The sequence below is a fragment of the Marmota flaviventris genome, chromosome 11 (assembly GCF_047511675.1).
Source record: "Marmota flaviventris isolate mMarFla1 chromosome 11, mMarFla1.hap1, whole genome shotgun sequence".
NCBI lineage: Eukaryota > Metazoa > Chordata > Mammalia > Rodentia > Sciuridae > Marmota > Marmota flaviventris.
In genome coordinates, this window is record NC_092508.1 from 26282466 (window position 1) to 26302321 (window position 19856).

At 35.5% G+C, this 19856-nt stretch overlaps 1 protein-coding gene across 6 annotated transcripts in view; it reads right to left on the reverse strand.

The window, feature by feature from the left end:
- Nucleotides 1-514: 514 nt before the first annotated feature.
- Nucleotides 515-19856, reverse strand: part of Map2 (microtubule associated protein 2) — a 278404-nt gene continuing 259062 nt past the window's right edge. For 4 of the 6 annotated variants that reach the window (XM_034635712.2, XM_027941928.2, XM_034635710.2 and 1 more), the window contains 4 exons: nucleotides 18261-18601; nucleotides 7577-7658; nucleotides 4527-4639; nucleotides 515-4315 (listed from right to left, as the gene is read on the reverse strand). In XM_034635712.2, the coding sequence (XP_034491603.1) occupies nucleotides 4100-4315; nucleotides 4527-4639; nucleotides 7577-7658; nucleotides 18261-18601 (752 nt within the window). In that variant the 3' untranslated portion in view covers nucleotides 515-4099. Of the gene's footprint in view, nucleotides 4316-4526; nucleotides 4640-7576; nucleotides 7659-9805; nucleotides 9899-18260; nucleotides 18602-19856 lie in introns of all 6 variants that reach the window. The other 2 variants (XM_027941927.2, XM_027941926.2) reach the window with 1 other exon arrangement.

The following is a 19856-nucleotide window of genomic DNA, read 5'->3' on the forward strand; positions in this document are numbered from 1 at the left end:
TCTGAAGATTTTCAGACCCCACATTTTGTTAAGCACTCCCAAGAAAGAAGCTTTTTTTGGGAAAATAGTCTGGAGTTTCTGGTGCCTATTATGGAAGGGGTGCCTTCCAGAGATTACAAGAGGAAGAAGAACGAATAATGAAAAAAGAAAGTTTCCTGATAATGTCTTTTGAGTGCCTAGATCCAGCCATGCCTGAGGTGGATATACCCATCTAGCCAGTTACTTGAAATAACTTTATGCTTAAATTAATTTAATTTGAGTTTCTGTCACTGCCAATGGCATTCTGTGGTTAAAAAAAACAAAAAACAAAAGAAACAAAACACAACCCAATTCTCTTATCAATCATATGAGTTAATATAAAATTGCCTACTATAAGGACACATACACAAACTGAACTAGCAATTAGGTGACAAGCAATTTTATTTTGCAAAACAATCACTATACAGCAACAAATACATTTGCAAATTTGATTGAAAAACATGAGCTAACTACAACCAGCCATTGAAGAAATGCCTTTCTATGGTAACAGGCTCTAGAATTATCAGAAGAAAGAAACCCCCCACAGATTTGTAGTGGTGCGTTGGAACCTTGGAATCCCAGCATACAAAGTATACTTTTTGTTGATTTTTTTTTTCTTTTTGCTAAAGTTGAAGTGGACTTTTATGATTGACAGTTTTGAGTTTGAAAATAGTCTTTTTCCTGCTGAGGGACTTGGCCTCAAACCTACACACCCAGGCTAAAATTTCTAGGTGTGAAAAAACAAACATCAGTGCTGATTTTAGCACATCAGTCTTTGAAGGAATGCCTGGAATTTGCCTTCCTAAACCGTGAAGAAGTCAATCTACTTTATCTTTGTTTCTTAGACCACAAATGGTTTACTTTCCTTCTTCTGGCATTAAAAAATAGAAGAAAAACTATAATCACAGCTATGTCAGAATCAACATTTAGATTATTTCTTTGATAATGCTGACATGCTGTTTTATTTTGGCTGATGGTCCCAGTTCTGCTGTATTACTCTGTGTGTGTGTATGGAGAAGTCTGGGCATGATCTGTACATTCTCCAGTTTAATGATACTGTTGCTTCAGCCTTCTTCAGCCATAACTCACAAAGGTGTCTTACTTATGGGTGGGACTTCAGCCCATCACCCTGCTGGAACTCAGCAGGTGAATCCAGAGAGAGTTGGTTCCTAAACGAACATGGCCTTGGAAGCTCATCATGAACTCCGATCATTCCTGCATTGTTGCAAGGTATCCAATTTTCAGTTGCAGGTGACCCAGAGAGAGGGAGTTCATTGGAGAAGATGGCCTTTTAACTCTTTAGAACTCTGGATTACTTATGTATTCTTAAACAGGTTCTCAAAGGCTAAAGCCAGAGAGAAACTGGCATTAGAGGATCTAGAAATGGAACTAAGCAGCTTTCATTTCTAGATCAGCGTATGTGTCCCCACAAAAGTGGTGTCCAAAAAGCTTAATTTGAGTCGTTATCTTAAGAGTGAAGGCAAGATGGGCTCCACCCCATTGTCCCATAAGAAGACATTTTTCACTCTGTGCTTCTCTCTCTTGCTGGCACAAATTTTCAGTCTCTTTTTGTTAGCTTTATAAAGAAAGAATCACATTTTCAGACAAAACAAGGGCATTGATGTATTACAATTTTGTTGTGATTAGAAATAAACATTTGTTTTAGTGCCAAATCTATTAATCTTGTAGAATTTTTATTTTGGACATATGTCATTTTGGACATGTATTTATAAGAAAATGAATTTTAATATATAAATCATATTTACTTTGTCTTAACTTTTATTAAAAAAACATTGAACTAGCTTGAAAAGAATTTTTTTTCAACATTAAAACTATTCTAACCAGCTGTTAACTTATTTTTTTTCCTAGAGAACTTTAATCACTAACTAACAGTATCAAAACATGTAAGAAAATACCCTTGGTCTCCACACAACGATTCCGTCTCCTATTTTCTGGTGCACTTCAAGGGAACATGATGAATAAATTGCACAGATTGATGAAATCTCACAGCAATTACTAGGCAGAAAACAGACACTTCCATAAACCTACTCAGTGATTTCTAAGTTTTTAAAAAAATAACTGATTTATAAATGGTTTAAGACCTGTGTGCCTGTGTAGACCCTAGTGGAGAAAGGATGGTGAGGTTTGTTCCCAGTGTCCCTTGGGACTGTCAGGTTGCCATGTCCAAAAGGTCACAAAGTGGTACCTGTGTCTCTCTGTCTTTGCCTCCCTTGGCTTTTTGCCTATGATGCTCATTGTTGTCTAGTCCACGCCCATCATCACAACCTTTATATTCAGGAATTAATTTGACATATAGAGATCAAAGACCTAGAAGAATATTTTATTTCAACCATTCAGATCCAGCCTACAGCCCTGAGCAAGAAAAAGAACATGTAAAATGCTAAAAAGTGTCCATCCCAGTTGGGATAATAAGTCCTTGCCTTATTCAGGCCATGGACTATTTCAATGCTTATTCGTCAGTCTAAGATGAATGATTTGTAAGTAGACTAATTAATTCACTTGTGATTTCTAGACTATATATAAAATCAAGACAATGTTACCTACTGATAAATAATACTAAGTCACATTGTGTTCTTCTACAGAGCACAATGTCGGAGTTCTGGAAAAAACTGAGTTAGATATCTGTGTCTCAAATGTTTCGTAGCTACAGCTCCTCAAAATATTTTTCCTTTCTGATCAGGGGATCTTTATTTTGGGTAAGGAAACCAAACACCTCCTGTCAGAGAATTTAATAAGCGGGTACTATTTGAAAGAATGGGAACACATGTCCCAAATTACCACTCTTAGTTTCAACTTTAGCAAATGAAAAAAAAAAAAGAAAGAAAGAAAGAAAAATAAATCTTAAGAAGTTGGTTTCATGAATGATTATAAGAATAAAACCCAAACTATTCTGTGATTAAAAATGAGATATATCCATAATCTAAACCAACAATCTGTAAACCCTTTTATGTATAACTGGACCCACCCCCACAAACTCCAGGTTGGTGAAAGCAAAGAAAAATAATTTTTTCTAGCATCACGGGAGAGACTTGTATCTGGCACTAAAACAGGGTTACAGCTTTGAGTTGTTACAGAAAGCAACTTCATGCTAAAACTTTTTGTCTTTTTTAATGTATTTTTTTTTAATAGGGAAGAGAACCCTGCTAACATCTACTTTCACATACCTAAAATCGCAACACCAAAGGGTGCAGGAGACACAGATACTGTGAATAAAGAAGTATAATATTCAAGTATATGAGGAAGTATCACAAATGGCCACAGAGAAATATATATATATATTTATATCTATAATACTGTATCAAACAGATGGAAAGGGAGTGTGAAACTGGTAGTGTGGACACAAATCTAGCCAATCAACTGACATTCTAATCAGACATGAGTCCATCCTAATGAAAGTGCGTCATTCCTAAGAGATGCACTTTTACACCACTTCCTCAACCACAGCCCAAATGCTTTGTAACTAGTTTTTAGTTAGTTAAATAATTTATTGGATTGACATACTCTGATATAATTATCCAGGTCCCAAATGTTAATAACTTAATTGCATCTTTCTTCCCATTTATACAAAATAACACTTTAAAAAAACGTATTTCTTACATGCTCTTCCCTTCCTGCAATCAGACTTCTTGATTTAATTTAACCTGAAATAAGTTACAATGGGCAGTTTTTATCTTTTCGCCCAGAAACAGAACATTGAAATGAGCAGCTTGGATTTTTAACAAGGCCTTTCAGAATGTAGTGGATAGCCTTCAGGCACATGAAAGGTAAAAATGCAACTTTTAAAATAATAATAATACTCCATGCAAAACAGAGCAGAGCGAAAATAACTGTCCAATTGAACCCATGTAAAGCCAGTATGTTCCTGTTGCAAATGGAAATCAGGTCAATTTCTGCATATACTATTCATTTTTTTTTATAAAATTGTAACAATTACTACAGTTTGGGGATGAGATTATTTATCTTATGGTTTGTAAAGAATGGATATAACACCTGCTCAGAGCCCACTCCTGCCAAGAGCTCATGCCTAAATATTATGACTCCAGTGCTAGATGAGAAGTATTCATAAGCCCTGCTTAGCGAGTGCAGCAGTGACATCCTCAGCCAAAGTGGCAAGCTGAGGAGATTCGAGCAGGTTGATGCTTCCAGATGAGGAGACGTTGCTGAGTCGCCGGGGTGATGCCACGCTGGATCTTCCTGGGGACTGCGTAATGATCTCAGCCCCGTGGTCCACGCGGGCCTTAGCGTGCTCTCTGAAGTTCAACTTTTGGCTGTCAATCTGTTTGAGACAAGCATCAGTTTTCATTAACTCAAGCATCTTTACTGGCCCCTGACTCTCTCCCTGTGTTTCAGAGCTGATATTAATGTGACTTCTTTCCAGCTCTGCCACTTGTCTAGGTCTTCAATCTGGGACCCATTTTGACAAAGGCTATTTCACAAGAACTTTCTTTTTTTTCAAGACAGGGTTGGCTCATGTTTTTGTTTCCTACCTTGACATTACCACCTCCAGGTACATGGTGGGCATTGTCAAGTGATCCCACTTTCGCTTGCGCTTTTTCTTTGAAATCCAGTTTTACACTCTCAATTTTCACACGTCCACCACCTTTGAGAGGAGAAAGATTTTTAAATGCCTTGCTAAAATTAAATCTTATATTGTGATGACTATTTACCCCAATGATTATAGTAGATAGACCAGTGAAGACTACAAACTTATTACCTCTTCTATCCCTCTGAGAGTAAAAGAAACGTAAAAGGAATCTTTTAGATTTTGTAGTACATACTATTTTCCCCATATGAACAAGGTGATGATATCCTTCTTATTATCTTATATGAATTGCCTCACATGTTAATACTTTTCTTCTTTACTTGTGTCTACCTTAGAAATCAGAGCAGGTTTTCTTATTGGTGTAATAAAAAAACAAAATAAAAAAACCACAACAATAACAACAAAAACCACTGAAAGTAACAATGAAAATAAAACTTTGAATTCTCAGTTTTTCAATTCTAGTGGAGAAAGTTAAATTGCAATGAAACTCTTATGGTAACAAGCCAACTTATCCAAAAAAGTTTTAGAATAGAATGGTACAAATACAGGCAAAATATAGTTGGCCTTTGATATCCACAGATCCTGAATCTTGGATTGAAAATATTTCGGAGAAAAAAATTGCATCAGCACTGAACACATACAGACTTTTGCCTTATAATCTCCTAAACAATATGACTACTAACACACACACACACACACACACACACACACACACACATCCCATCTATGTTTAAAACACTAGAGAAACTAGGGATAAGAAGGAACTTACCTCAACATTGTATAGGCTATAAACATAGATATATGTATGATACACGATACTACAACATGATACTATAACAAATACATATATATGTGGTAGCATAACAACTATTTGCATAGCATTTACATTGTGTCAGGGATTGTAATTCTGAGATGATTTAAAATATACAGAAGGATGTGCATAGATTAAATGCAATGCTATGTCATTTTATATAAAGAATTTGAGCATCTATGGATCTGAATATCTTCAGGGGGTCCTGGAACCAATCCTCCATAAATACTGAGATGACTGTCTTCATCTGTAAGTTTTCAACATTGATAACTTCATTAATGAAATAAGTCAGGAGCTGAGTTGTTTATGACCTTTAAGACCTTGCCACCTTAATTAGCACTTGGAGTCATGAAGACAGGATCTTAAGATTCTTAGACAGATGCTGCAGGATCAATCTGACCCTGACTTTGATCTGATAATACTGGAATAGAGTTTTGACCTTGCCATTTCCTCTAATGCTAACTAGTCTGAGACTCGAGGATCTGCTGATTGTTAGGGTGTCATGTTCTATCCTTCACTGAGGTTTTCTGCTGGGATTATAGGTGTGCACCAACACTCCTGGGGCTAGACTATGGATCCTACTTGTTGGTTGTGATGGGATTAGCATGATTCATAAAGATTCATAAAAAACTAATTATCTTGGATAGACACTGGAGGATGTAGGGCTTTCAATGACATAAGATCAACCTCTTTGGGATCTTATTTTCATATTTTCTGATAGTCTCTGGCATTAATTGCTCTCAAGCTTCCTTTTCTGAATATGTATTGTCTCAGCATAATTTTGTTGTTAATTTTTTTCAAACTCAATTTTGAAAGGAAAAGAAAAATAAAATTCAAATATGGACCCAAAATATATTTTTTAAAAAAGGAAACTTGAGTAGTCTAATTCTGTAGATTTCCCACTGGAAATTCTTATTTGACTATCAGAGAAATACATTTGAATTCAGAGATCTAATCCTTTGATTGTGAAGAACTCTGGCACCCATGAGGAACTGTAATTGTGAAAGACTAAAATATTTATCAAGTTTCAGATGGGAAGTGCAGATATTTCGATTTGTGCCTCCAGGTGTGGAACTGTTTGCTTTACTTTCTCCTTAGACACCACATATTTCAAAGGAACTTGGTAAAGTGCTTGCTATTGTCAAGGATCATCATGGATTACTTCATTATGAATTTAGTTTTCTGATTCAATTACAATAGAACCAAGAGCCAGATTTAGAAATAGGTGGGAGTATCTGACAATCGTCTTTTATGACCAATAAATCATACATAGAATATGATTTGCTTATTTGTGTAAGATTTTTCTGTGCATCCCAGCCCCAAGTGAATTCAATTAACTTTATCTTCACTGTCTAGAATGAAAGAGCCCAGTTTTTGTTTGATTGTTTGTTTTTTGTTTTTGTATTCTGCAAGAAATTGACTGAGCAATACAAAGTCAACTATGTGTTAACAGACTCCAGCTTTATAGAAAGGGAAATTATGAAGATATGCAGTATGGGACACGTCCCTGCTGTCTCATGAACAGCAGAAAAGCTAATTCCAGTTTCTAACTCCTTGACTTGCTTCATAAACACCCTTTGACAAAAATGAAAGAAGCCTGTTTTCTGGATATCTCCAAAGTTTTTATACATTTTGAAACTTATTCTATCTATCTTTGTTTTCAACCAATAAGTTCTTAGTAGTCTTCTCCTGGCCAGAGGTCTTATTCAGCCCAAATGTTTTTTCCATATTTTTTATTGGTATATTATAGTTATACACAAAGGTGGGATTCATTGTTACATATTCATACACGTACACAAAATAATGATATAATTTTTCCAATATCATTTCCCAATATTTCTCTTTTTCTTCCCCTCTGCCCTCTCTGCCTGGTTCCTTTCCTCTACTACACTGATCTCTCTTCAATTTTCATGAGAACTCCCACCTTTCTTTCCTTGTTCCTCTTTAGCTCCCACATATAAGAGAAAACATACAGCCCCAGACTTTCTGAGTCTGTCAGCTCAGTTACGTTGAAGATGCTTTGAAATTTTTAACTTAAGTTTCTCTCAATAAAAGCATAAAATTTCAGGGTTTTGAAATATCCTTCAAATTAGATATTTCACAAGAACAAAAAAAAAATTGCTTGCCAATTTCCTGAATCCAATTAGATATTTCTCAAAGTACTAAAAAAATGGTTCATTTACCTGGTCTGTGGCGAATATTCTTCAAAGAGCCACATTTGGATGTCACATGGCTTAAGTCTATCTTCTTGGTGACAATTTGTACCTGTGTGAATCACATAAAACACACTTAAAATAGTTTTAGACATGGAAAAACCCCAAACTCATACAAAAAAATCTGGAAATATGCACATTTACCACATGCAATGGCATATCCAGAAATCCAAATTGAGGTATATGCTTACAAATACACACACACACACAGGAAAACATACTTTCCATATGTTTTCCCCCATGTTTGGACTGGAAAGAAGAGAACCCAAATGAATGAAAATCCTGGAACAGAAGGTTTTATTAATAGAAAACAGATCATGCCATAAAAGCATAGAAATATCTGTATTAATAAGGCCAGCTTCCAATCAGAGAACTAAATCATACCATATTAAACCTTTCCAAAAGCAAAGAACCAAGAGAAGTGATGCATTATTTTTTTATAAAGTGATTTTTACATAGAAGTGACCAACACTGCTCACAGTTACAAAAATCGGCATTAAAGGTTTAAGATACAAGAAGAAGGTTCTAAATGTGCTTTCCTAAACTGTTACAAAATTGCCATATCTTGGCTAAATGGGCTTTTTCTTGCACAACAAGTTATAAAATGATAGCAACATCTTTTTTCTTTTTATCTTTTATTGAAAATGTTTCCTCTTCCAATATTTGAAGCAATGCTGCTGCAAGTGATCCATTGTCCATTTGCATCAGGAGTATGTGGGAAATACTAAGACAGGAAGGGACAAGCTCAGAGTATCTGCATATTTAAACAAGTGCTTCTTTTCTAGAGGGAAGTTTAAGACTATTGTTTTGGAGGTTTGAGGCTCCAACTTACTTTAATATCTTTTTTTTTTTAATTTATTTTTTAGTTGTCAATGGACTTCATTTTATTTTTTTATATGTGGTGCTGAGAATCAAACCCAGTGCCTCACACATGCTAGGTAAGCATTCTACCACTGAACCACAACCCCAGGCCCACTTTAAGATCTTTAATTATCCTAATTTGTCCTTTTCTACTGTGTTTTGACTAGCAGTGGCTGCATTACAAGGTAAGATGCTCCATTTTTTTGTTACCATTAGGGAATTATCAGGACTGGAGTTGCTCCTGTGACCACCATGTGCTGTTTATTTACAGTCAGGGAAACAGGGAGGAGGGTGACCATGTCAGTGTAAATACTGACCCTGAGGCTCAGACCAAAATCCTTGAAGGAGCCCAGCAGACAATCCTATGGATTTCCCATGGTAATGATATTTTTATGCTCAGCAACAGCTCCTTGTAGAAGACACTTATTTCTTCCTCCTCATTGCTCAACTCCATTTCTGCCCCGTTGAGGAATGAGTAGCCAAGAGTTATCAGACTATTAAGGATTCTGTATTTGATACCCTGTAAATTACTTGTATCACAGATTATGAGAGCCTGCAGTTTAGATGACAAGATCTATCAAAATAGAGTTAGCATGATCTGCCTTTTAAAAGTTATTCTTATTTTATGAAGAAACATGCTTTTTTTTTTTTAAAGCTTGAGTTTGTCTGACTCCTTTTACTCTGCCTCAACCACTCTTAAGAAAATAGGGGTTCATTTCTTAGTTCCTTTCATAGAACATTATTTCCACTAAATGAAAGAGACAGGGAAAATCCCAGCAAGATAAATGTGTACTAAGACTTGAATCCCTTCACTCTGAATTATAGATGAACCATGCTTTGCCAGTTCTGTACTATTCAAATGATATCCTTGCTCTCATGAATAATGAACGACTGAAGGCTGACATTACATACTTTGGGCACTTTCAAGTGTTCTCAGTCTTTGTCTCAAGGGTAATCTAAATGGAGCTGGAAAAGGATGAGCCAGCTGATTTTTTTCAGGGAAATAGAGACAGCAGGAGGAAATACCTTGAAGACAAAAAGGCCAGCAAACCAAGTTGGTAAGTAAAGTGGATTTGCCATCCTCTGGAAAACCATGTGCATCCTGACAAGGTTTTCTTTTCCAATGCAAAGTGAGAAATTTGCTGATGATCTTACAGGAAAGGATGGGAAGTCCATCACCCACGATGCAAGGCTAACAAACTACCACACCAGGTGACAAGTGCACAGCAGTGAGAAGGGAGGAGTGTGTTGGGGGGAGGGAGGAAAGGAAACCGAGGGCTGGCTGTGCAGGTAGCTCCACACAATCAGGACAGCTTTCTGATTGAAGCTTCTACTTACATTTCCGCCCCCAGCAGAATGTTTGATGTTATCCTTGGAACCACATCTTGACTGAACTTTGCTAAAATCGATCTTCTTGTTTAAAATCCTAACCTAAAAGGAATTGGATGTAACTTCACTGTGCATTTTTTCTTTTAAGATGCTGGGTAGAGAGAACCCGAATGTATAGCTCCAAAAAGGCCCCAGACTCCCTTCATGTACATATTTATTTAGGAGAAAAAACTAACACTGGAACAGAAGAGCAGTTAAATCATGTAAATATGAACCCCTATTTTTTCTGTCCCTCAAGGGACAAATGCCAGAGAGCCTTAGATGTTCCAGTTGTACCCAGGTATAATCTAGAAAAAACTGGAGGGACAGAAAAAGAAAACTTGTATAGACTTGGATTGTCTGTGACAGGGAGGCAGCCAATCTTGTGGGCATCATTGGGTCTGAGTGGTATATAGTCCATTGTGGTTCAGCCCAGGATCCTAGAGGACAAGCCAGTGGTCCCACGGTGTTAGCCATCACAACTGTTAATCATCTCCTCCACTGGACTTGCCTGATCTGTTCAAACACACTCTCACCATTGGTCTGGCTCATGGCTGCAGGTCAAGATTTCAGGGTTCTCATTTGCCCTGGAGGAAAAAGCCTGGGTCAACAAAGAGACTCCTGGCTTGTTCTGTTAAAAAGGACTATACAATTCTCTTATAGTTTTGGCTCCATGGCCTTCTGGAGTCCCCTTTCTGGCAACTGCTCAAGAACAATCATCACCAATAGATGACCTCATGGAAGCATTTCCACTTCCAGAGGTAAGGAAACGAAGGCCCATTGGTTAGCTGTGTTGTATTGGGTCATACATGGTCCAGGCTGTGGGTGGGCCCAGCAGATTAGAGGTGAGGTACTTTATTTCTGTTTTCAGAATATGCATGTATTTTGAAGACAGTAGCAGATCCAGACCTGGAAAGACATTGTTCCGGTGTAATATAATGTACAAAGCTGTGATCTTGTGGCTTTTTATATGTGTCTTTTGAATTCTGCATGTTTTGAAGGATAGATAAACATGAAAAGAAAAGTTGTTATTGTTATTACTTGTTTGTTTTGTTTTGTTTTGGCTATTGCTACTTCTCTTCTCCCACTCTACAGCTAAAGAGAAATCACATTTTTGACACTTTAGGAAAAAGTTTAGCTTCCTATTAAAAAAAAACAAAAAACAAATTCACTAGATGTACAGCCATCTCCAAGAGTGTTAACACATCTCTTGGTATTTGCAGAAAAGAATTTAAATTCAAAAGGACATTGAATCCTGACTATTTTTAACTAGGCAAAGCTGAAATCACAGTGCGTGTCTAACATGGACGAGACAGCTTGTCCCTTACAGAGAAATTTCATTGACAGCTCTCATTAGCAGCCTAAGGGAAGGGCCTCTTGTCAAAATTTGAATTCAGAAGACAAGATGACTAGGGTATTCTCTAGGGCAAGGTAAAATTTTTAACTTAAAATGTGTGGGGGACATCACAGAGTCCACATCTAACATTGTAAGTGTTGTATTGTAAAAGTTTCACTTAAACTGCAGATGCACATAGTTTTAGACCAATACAAACCATTGCATTTAAAACATCATAGACAAATTATTTTCAGGAAACAAATAATTATTGATTTATTAAATCTAATAATAATACTTTAAATTATTCTCCATGAGTAACTAGTTATTTTGGAAATGAAACAGTTCGTGTGAGCCATTTCACTAAGCCTTGGAGAAAACAAAGTATTTTATTTTATATTTCATTTATAAATTTTAATTTAGAAATCATGAGAGTACCAATCAAGTGACTCATTACTAAGTGATCCAAAGCCAAACACTAAATCAGATTCACTTAATGCAAACATGGAAATTCCAAATTCAGTTGCATAAATCTGTTTTTGACTTTAACATTTAATCAATTGTTTGACAACTTTTATGATTTCCCAAACTAATGATTCAATCCCAAATCGTCACACTGCCAGCATTATTTAAAGATGATTTAGAATCCTAAAATCCTGAAACTTAAAAGCTAAGTTTTGTTAATTTCCCCCAGATTTTCTAGAGAGTTATATACTTTCCTGGGACACAACTAGCTGCCCTTTTTTGGTGACAGACTTTCTCAGCCTATGTCTGCTCATCCTGTAATGTGAAGTAGACCTCAGATGTGCATTAATGACAAACGTTTTATGAACTCCTATATTGCAATAACTTAATAGTGAATTATTTTATCTAAAGGCAAAGGATGACAGAATAAATATAAATGGTCCATTTAGACCTTCATTCAACAACTTGCTTAATGGTTGAGGGGAGGGAAACAAAACCACTTTGGACAGAGGACACTTGATATTTACCAAGATTTAAGCTCTAGTGTGTCAACTTAGATCTGAGCATCCACTTATTCCTTATGACTCTTATTTATGTCTCAGAAACATTACAAATTACTTCTCACCAAAGATCTCTTGGGTCATTTAAAAATAATTGACACCTTAGCATTAATCCCACAAATAACAGGAGTTTTCAGAAGTCATTCCATGGAATAGAAACATAGGTGGCTGCTATGAAAGAGCCATATTTCAGATCAGTCTTTTAAAATCAAAGAGCTGAGTTTTAACTTTCTGGGTTTTATGGATGGGTCTAAATAAAAATATAGTTTTATGAGAAGGAATTTTCAGTTCAGAAAACCCCTTTTCTTCCCCTAAAAGCCTATGTCAAGCAAAAATCATTTTAACGTCTTGGAGATTATCTAGGAAAAAATATAGCAAACTTCTATTTGACAAACACATTTTTTACGCTCATGGTATGCAAGAAAAAAATGGAATAACAATTACTCAAGAATATCTCTAAACCACATTTTAATCTTTCTCAATTTATTTCAACTAAAAATTTACTTGCATTATTAACATGAAATGGAGTGACTTGGAAGAGTATGATGATCTTTTCTTCTGCACACTTCACAACAGAAGAAAAATAATATATCAATCAATTGGATCATCTTCTTAAAGCTCTTCAGTACTCAAATTCCTCTAAACTCCTCATTGCTTATTAGTGCATCAAAACTTCTTAGCGTGGCAACCAGAATTCTTAGCAGCTTTGATTTTTTGGATCTTCTTTCCTGTTATACTCTTTATACTTTGTATTTTGTCTAGACTACATTCCATTTCATACTTTAAGGGTCTTATTTACATTTTGTACTTCACCCCCATGTGTTCTTTATGTTATCTCTGTCTAGAATGCCCACATTCCAAGTTGAGTCTAACAGATAATCCTTCTAGGGGCAGCCTAATCAGTAATTCCAAGAGGTGGTTGGCAAAAAAGGATTTTAGACTCATGGGTTTTATCCGAATGTTGGTAATTCACTTGCATGATTGATTGACTTTTCATTCACATAATGCTCATATAAGCTTGAAAAGTTGTATAAGTTAATAGTTGTATGGGTTAAAGCAATTGAAAATTAATCCGAATTATTTAAACTTTTACTAATTCTATCTGATCTTCCACCATGCTAGAAAAGAACATTGCAGTCACCTTCTGGATATTCCTGGGTGACTCTAGCAGGATTTTATCATGATAATTCTATTGAAATGATCAGTCACTGTACTGTTTTTCTACCTCTGTTTAATTGTTCCTTTATAAAAACTACCCCCTAAAATGGGGTCACTCTTGGAAAGGATAGGAAGACAAAAAAAAAAAAAAAATGATGTGCAAGAAAGAACAAATCTCTCTTACTGTTTAGTAAGCTTATAGACCCCATTTTGAGATAAATGAATTTGATAAACTATAAAACAATAAGTAAAATAAACTCTGTCAATATAATGTAAGGAATTTTCAGTGACAAGCCTTTTTTTTTCTTTCTTTTCCATGCTGGGTTGACTGACAAGATTTTAAACTTCATATTAATCCTCTTCTTTAGCACTATTGTAGCCCTAAGGAGATGAAAAGAATTGGCTTGGAAAGATCTTAAAATTAAATAAGGGCAAGACAATAGGGGAGAACAGAAAACAAGACAAAACAAAAACCTTCCAGTTTGCCTAGATGGCAGGGACCATGCCTGACATTTCCCATTCCCCCTTTGTCATAGGGCACCTGGGGGTCTTGGTAAAGCTTGGTGAAAGAAGAGACACGTGAATAAAAACAGTCAATCTTTTTGTCTTAAGTCTTATAGTTTATAAATGTGTCTATATGTTAATTGTAGGTATTCCCAGTGGTAACTCATGATTTAATATAATAGGTAAATATCTTGTTTTGCTATAATGTAATATGTGCCTCCAGAATTAATTCTGTTTTCTTACTTGAATATAAAATTAAAAATAAACTATTCAATTAGCATGTAAAAGCCCTACAAGTGTCTGAGGATAATGCCTAAAACTTTTAAAGAAAATACAAAAAATTCCAGTCTATATTTCACTGATTGTATTTTTTCTTTCCTTCTTTATCACTCCCTCTTCTCCAATTTAAGCTCCTTTTTCAGAAATACTGCTTTTTTTTTTAAACCCAACTTCAGCTTACATTTTGTGGCACAAGCATTTATAGACTCTTAGAATACCTAACTGCATGTTTTTTTGATGATTTGTAATGGAAAAATACTGTCATACTTAGTAGAATCCTGCATTTAAGAGTTTAAAGTAGTGTGAGCTTTCTACTCTCAAAGATCCATGCTGCATCAGTTATACTGATGTCCTTGCTGTTCCAGAACATTCTAGGCTTGCTTCTACCTCAGGGCCTTTGCATTTATGGTTTTCCCCACCTGAAACACTTTTTCCTGAGTTACCAAGTGGTTTATTCCTTCACTTCCTTCGAGTTTCCATTCAAATATCACTTGCTCAGGCATTTCCTAGTCATACTATCAGAAATGCAATTTCCCCTCAACATATCTCAAGCCTCTTCCTTAGCTTTGTGTTTTTTCCTGTGTACTCTTTTTAACATATTTTTCTGACATCATTTTTCTTTGTTTGCATTTCCTCCTACATCATTAATTCCATGAAGGCAAGAATGTCAGGAATTTTTGACTGCTTTGTTTACTGCTGCATTCCCAGTTATCTACAACATAACATGGTGCACAGTGGTTCATTTGTTCATTCATTGTATTTAATGAATAATTAACCACTTATCTATAGAACATATAATTTTATATACCTTAGTCATTTTTGTTTGCTGTAATTTTTGTCACAGCATGTGAAAATAGTAATTTAAAAGAGCTTCCTGTGCCAAGGTTTTTATTTTTCAATCATATAATAGAATTTTGAGGTGAGGTTATCCTCGTTGAATAAATGGTTAAGTAGATGTTGTATTGGTATATAACAAATATGAAATATGAAAAAAATCAACATACTTTTCAAATTTATGTAGTATACCAATACAAAATATATTTCCATAGAGTATCAATATAACATTATTTGCATTGTTATTTCATTAAAATATCATTAAAGTTCAGAAGCCTCAAAATTCTGTCACATGATTACAAAAACCTGCACAGGAGGTGCTGTTAAATAAAACTGCCATTTCCATGTCATGTAACAAAAGTTACAGCAAACAAAAATGACTAAGGTATCTAAAATTACATATTTTTACAGATTGGTGATTAATTATTCATTAAATAAAAATTACAGTCTCTGACTTTGTAGCTCAGCCATGAAAAGATATTAAAAGTTATCCATGCAAGGTGTGGGTAACGTGAAGACTTCTGTTTCTTACTCTGTAAAATGTGAGGGTTGAATTAGGAGATGAATATCTTTGACCTCTAACATCTTTTAATTAATTCAGTGAATCCATAAGAATTGAAAGAGAGAGAAACCAGACTGATTTTTTTTCTAGAATGTAATAATATTTTTCCTAGGTTCTAGTCTAATGGATTTATCTATAGAGTTTTTTTTTTTTTTTCCAAAGCTAGAGCAACACTGGGAAGAATCTTTACATAAGGATGCATAATCTTTACATAAGGATGTATCTTTACATAAAAGATGGTCATTGCTCTTTCCTTAAACAAAAGTATGTTGCTAACCACTCTGGTTAGCCTCACTGACCTGAGGATGGCTGACTATGATTATGAATAAAGCAAAAATATATAGTTTACAAAGTAATCGGTCAAACCACAGACATGGCCTTGAAAAGATCATGATCTAGGCAATGAGCAGTAAATGAAAACAAACACCGTGAAATGGCTTCATTTATAATGTTCAATTATTACAAAGGTACATTAGTTGTGCTTTTTAAATATTGATCTTCATAAGCTGATGGGGTGAAAAAGCAACAAACCTGCCAAAACACATAGGATTATTCCACATATATCAAAGTACTTCTAAAAAAGCTAATTCATAGGAACGGTAAAAAGCATTCATCCAATTGTTGCCTAATTTCTTAAAAACTACATGTTTAGAGATAGTTCTTATCATATAGCTATTTAATCCAAGTATCTTTATTCTTAAAAAGCTAATATTAGTTGAAAATTTAGAATTAATGTAGATTGAGGAGCTAACTAAAATGGAGATAGTTTCAAATTAGTACATTTAAGATAGTTTTATAACTTGAGTTAAATGAACCATATTATCTACAGTGAAACCATGACTGCATATGTTCTTTCCAGTAAAATGATTTTTTTCAGCTGACAAGATTAATTTTATTGAATTCTATAAAGCTCATCATATCTTCAACTAGCTTATCTATTCCATTAGGCATTGATTGGCATCATTGAACTGAACCAATAAGCACAGCCTCTCTAGTAATTGAAAACTGGGCTTCAACAAAAAGCTAAAGGGCTATCAGCACAAGACCTACACATACAGAAGAGCAATAAATGTTTATATTGGTGGAAAATAATAAAGTTTCTGGATTTGGGAAATTAATGGGTTCCCACATATTGCTATTACAAAATCTGGCTCCTGCAGAAAGCACCCCTTTTCATTGCTATGACCAAAATTCCTAACAAACAACTTAAATAAGGGAAAGTTTATTTTGGCTCACAGTTCCAGAGGTCAGTCCATGGTCATCTGGCTCCATTGCTTTGGGCTTGAGGTAAGGCAGAACATCATGGTAGAAGGGCACCACAGACAAAAGCTGCTCAACTCATAACAATCATAAAGCATAGAGAAAAGAATAGGCCAGGGACAAGACACAGTCCCTGAGGACATGCCCTCAATGATCTACTTCCTCCAAACATGCTGCACCTGCACACAGTTTCCTCCACCTCCCAGTAGTCGATTTAAATTATTCATCGATCAAATAGGCCAATCCAATGATGAAGTTAGAACTCTCATGATCAAATCACTTCCCTCTGGACATTGCTGTATTGGGGATAAAACCTTCAACACATGAGCATTTGAAGGACATTCCAGATCCAAATCATAACACTGTGCCTTTCTCAATGATTCTGGATAGGCCAATTTTCATTGAAATACTCTATGATAATTGGGATTCACACGCTGATAGCTTTGATTTCTTTAACTATGCATTTATAGATGCTCAATTGGATAATAAAAGTCTTTAACATATTATCCTGATAATTTCTTTGGAGCCCTACCATCAATTTTCTTTCTGGTCATTCTATAAAGTAGGAGCTATAAAATTCCAGTCAAACCCTCTGGTTTAACATGCTAAAAACACTATTCAATACAGTTAATTTTAAGTAGAAGTTCCAATGTTGCAATTTTATTCATAATGATTATATAGAGCTGTCTATTCCTTATCAACATAAATACATGGCCTTTGTTAATACGTAGGCAATATTAGGCAGAGAAGTAAGTGGGTGAACCATGCTCTGAATTTGGAGGAAACATAAGAAAATGGTAAAAGATATCATAGAAAATCCTTGGGGAAAAAGGAAAGAGATTCAATTGGAATCACTGAAAGATAGTAAGATGAGCTCATGGTCAGGATCCAAAATAAAAAACTCAAATCCATATCAGAAATGTAACTTCATTTCCTATGTTCATATATGAATACAATACCAGTGAAACTCCACACCATGTACAACCACAGGAATGGGATCCTAATAAGTTATACTCCATATAGATATATGTCAAAATACACTCTACTGTCATATATATCTAAAAAGAACAAAAGAAGAAGGAGGAGGAGGAGGAGGAGGAGGAGGAGGAGGAGGAGGAGGAGGAGGAGGAGAGTAGTAACTTCAATCTCTTAAATTTAAATCCACAAAGCCATAAAGATACATTCAGGAAAGATCTGTTAGGTAATCAGCTAAAATATCCTATATGGTTAAACCAATTGTTATCCAATAGTGACCAGAAGGAAAAGATGTATCATGTGATTTTCATTATATTTTATAAGCTAGCTCTCTCAGAAAGGCCCAGATTCAGCAATAAAATATAATCAGTAACTCTGTAACACCTCCAACTCCTGTGCATTTTAAGAACTGTGAGTTCATAACCTGAGGAAAGTGATATAATAATGAATGGGATTTTATTTCTGGCAGCAAATATGTGTCCATGCAATTCTTACCTGCCCCCCTTTAGGCTGGTATTTGATGTTATCTGTTGATCCGATTTTGGATTTGACATTCTTCAGGTCTGGCAGTGGTTGGTTAATAAGCCGAAGCTGCTTGGGAGTGGCAGGAGATTTGGGAGGAGTGCGAATGATGGCGACTTTCTTCTCACTGGGCACCAGAATGGCAGACTTGGGGGTTCCTGGTGTGTGAGGAGTTCTGGGGTAGCTGGGGGTTCCAGGAGTGCCTGGGGTGCGTGAAGAGTAGCTTGGTGGGGTGCCAGGAGTGATAGCAGTTGATCCAGGGGTAGTGGGTGTTGAGGTGCCACTTTTCCCTGCTCTGCGAATTGGCTCTGACCCTGTATTAATACACAACCAACCACAGCATTAGAAAGTTCTCAAGACATCCTTTGTCCCACAGATAGTTAGAGCTCATGTGTCAAAAAATTATTTTCTACTTTTATGGTTGTTAAGGCATATAGACTGCCTTTAGCTGGCATATAATTAACTTGGTATGCGGATTCCTGTTAACTAAAGATTCTGAAGGGCATGGGGACCATTCATTCCTTTAGTAGATTCTTTCTGAGATCTGGGTATATATAAAACATAGAAGTCGGTATTTATATCACATAGATTTAGCCTGTTTAGAAAGATGTTCACAGAATCATGTTTCAAGGTCTCTCCCTCAGCTTATGTGGAGGAGCACTGTGAATTTTGCATTTATTGAAAGCTGTCAGATATTGTTCAAGTATATAATTTATTCCCTTTGTAAGGAAACTTATCTCAGTGCTTCATACTAAAAAAGATCTATTGATCTCTAGAAAACTTGGTTGTTCCAAGAATGTAGTCACAGTGAGCCTAGTGTTTGGTGGTATATTTCTCCTCTGCTTTCATCACTAGTTTGACAGCTTATAGTCAAATTAATAAACCTGTACTGTTAATTACACAGGATCTTTGGAGATGAATTTCTTTGCTTTAAGTTGAGCTCAGTTGCATTTTATTAGTTTACTCCTTTCCTTTTTTTGCTCTTGCTATGTAGAGCTAAGATAGGCCCAATGTCCTTAGATTATCAGGGTATCAGCTATGCTTATTACCAAATACTACAATGAAGTAATACAATAATATTTATTACCAAATATGCATGTGAACACAAATGAAACTAGAAATTCAAAACAGCACTGGTTCAGAACATTTTAAAAAGCAATGTATATGGGGATATATTTTAAAAGGCAGAGCACAGTGGTTTGAGGAAGTGGATTTATGGAGAAAGTGCCATTTTGCTTCCATGGCAACACACACAAGCATTCAAGATGCTCCTTTAGGGAGTACTTGGTGCCTTGTCTTGTCTCATCATCCTTGAAGCTTCTGTTGATGCACAATCTCAACTTCAGATATTTGGAGTAACAGTCTCTTCCCTGGACATTACAAACACTTAGATGTCCTTATTGCTAGTTTATTATTTGAATAATTAATTTTTGCTATGGTAAAAAAGAGTTCTGGTGAGGTCAAAATGTAACAAAGATTTCAAAGGATGCTAATATTTCCTGAAACTAAATGGTGTTGGGCACAATTGTTCTATTGTAGGCAAAAACATTTCATGCAAAATAATAAAAT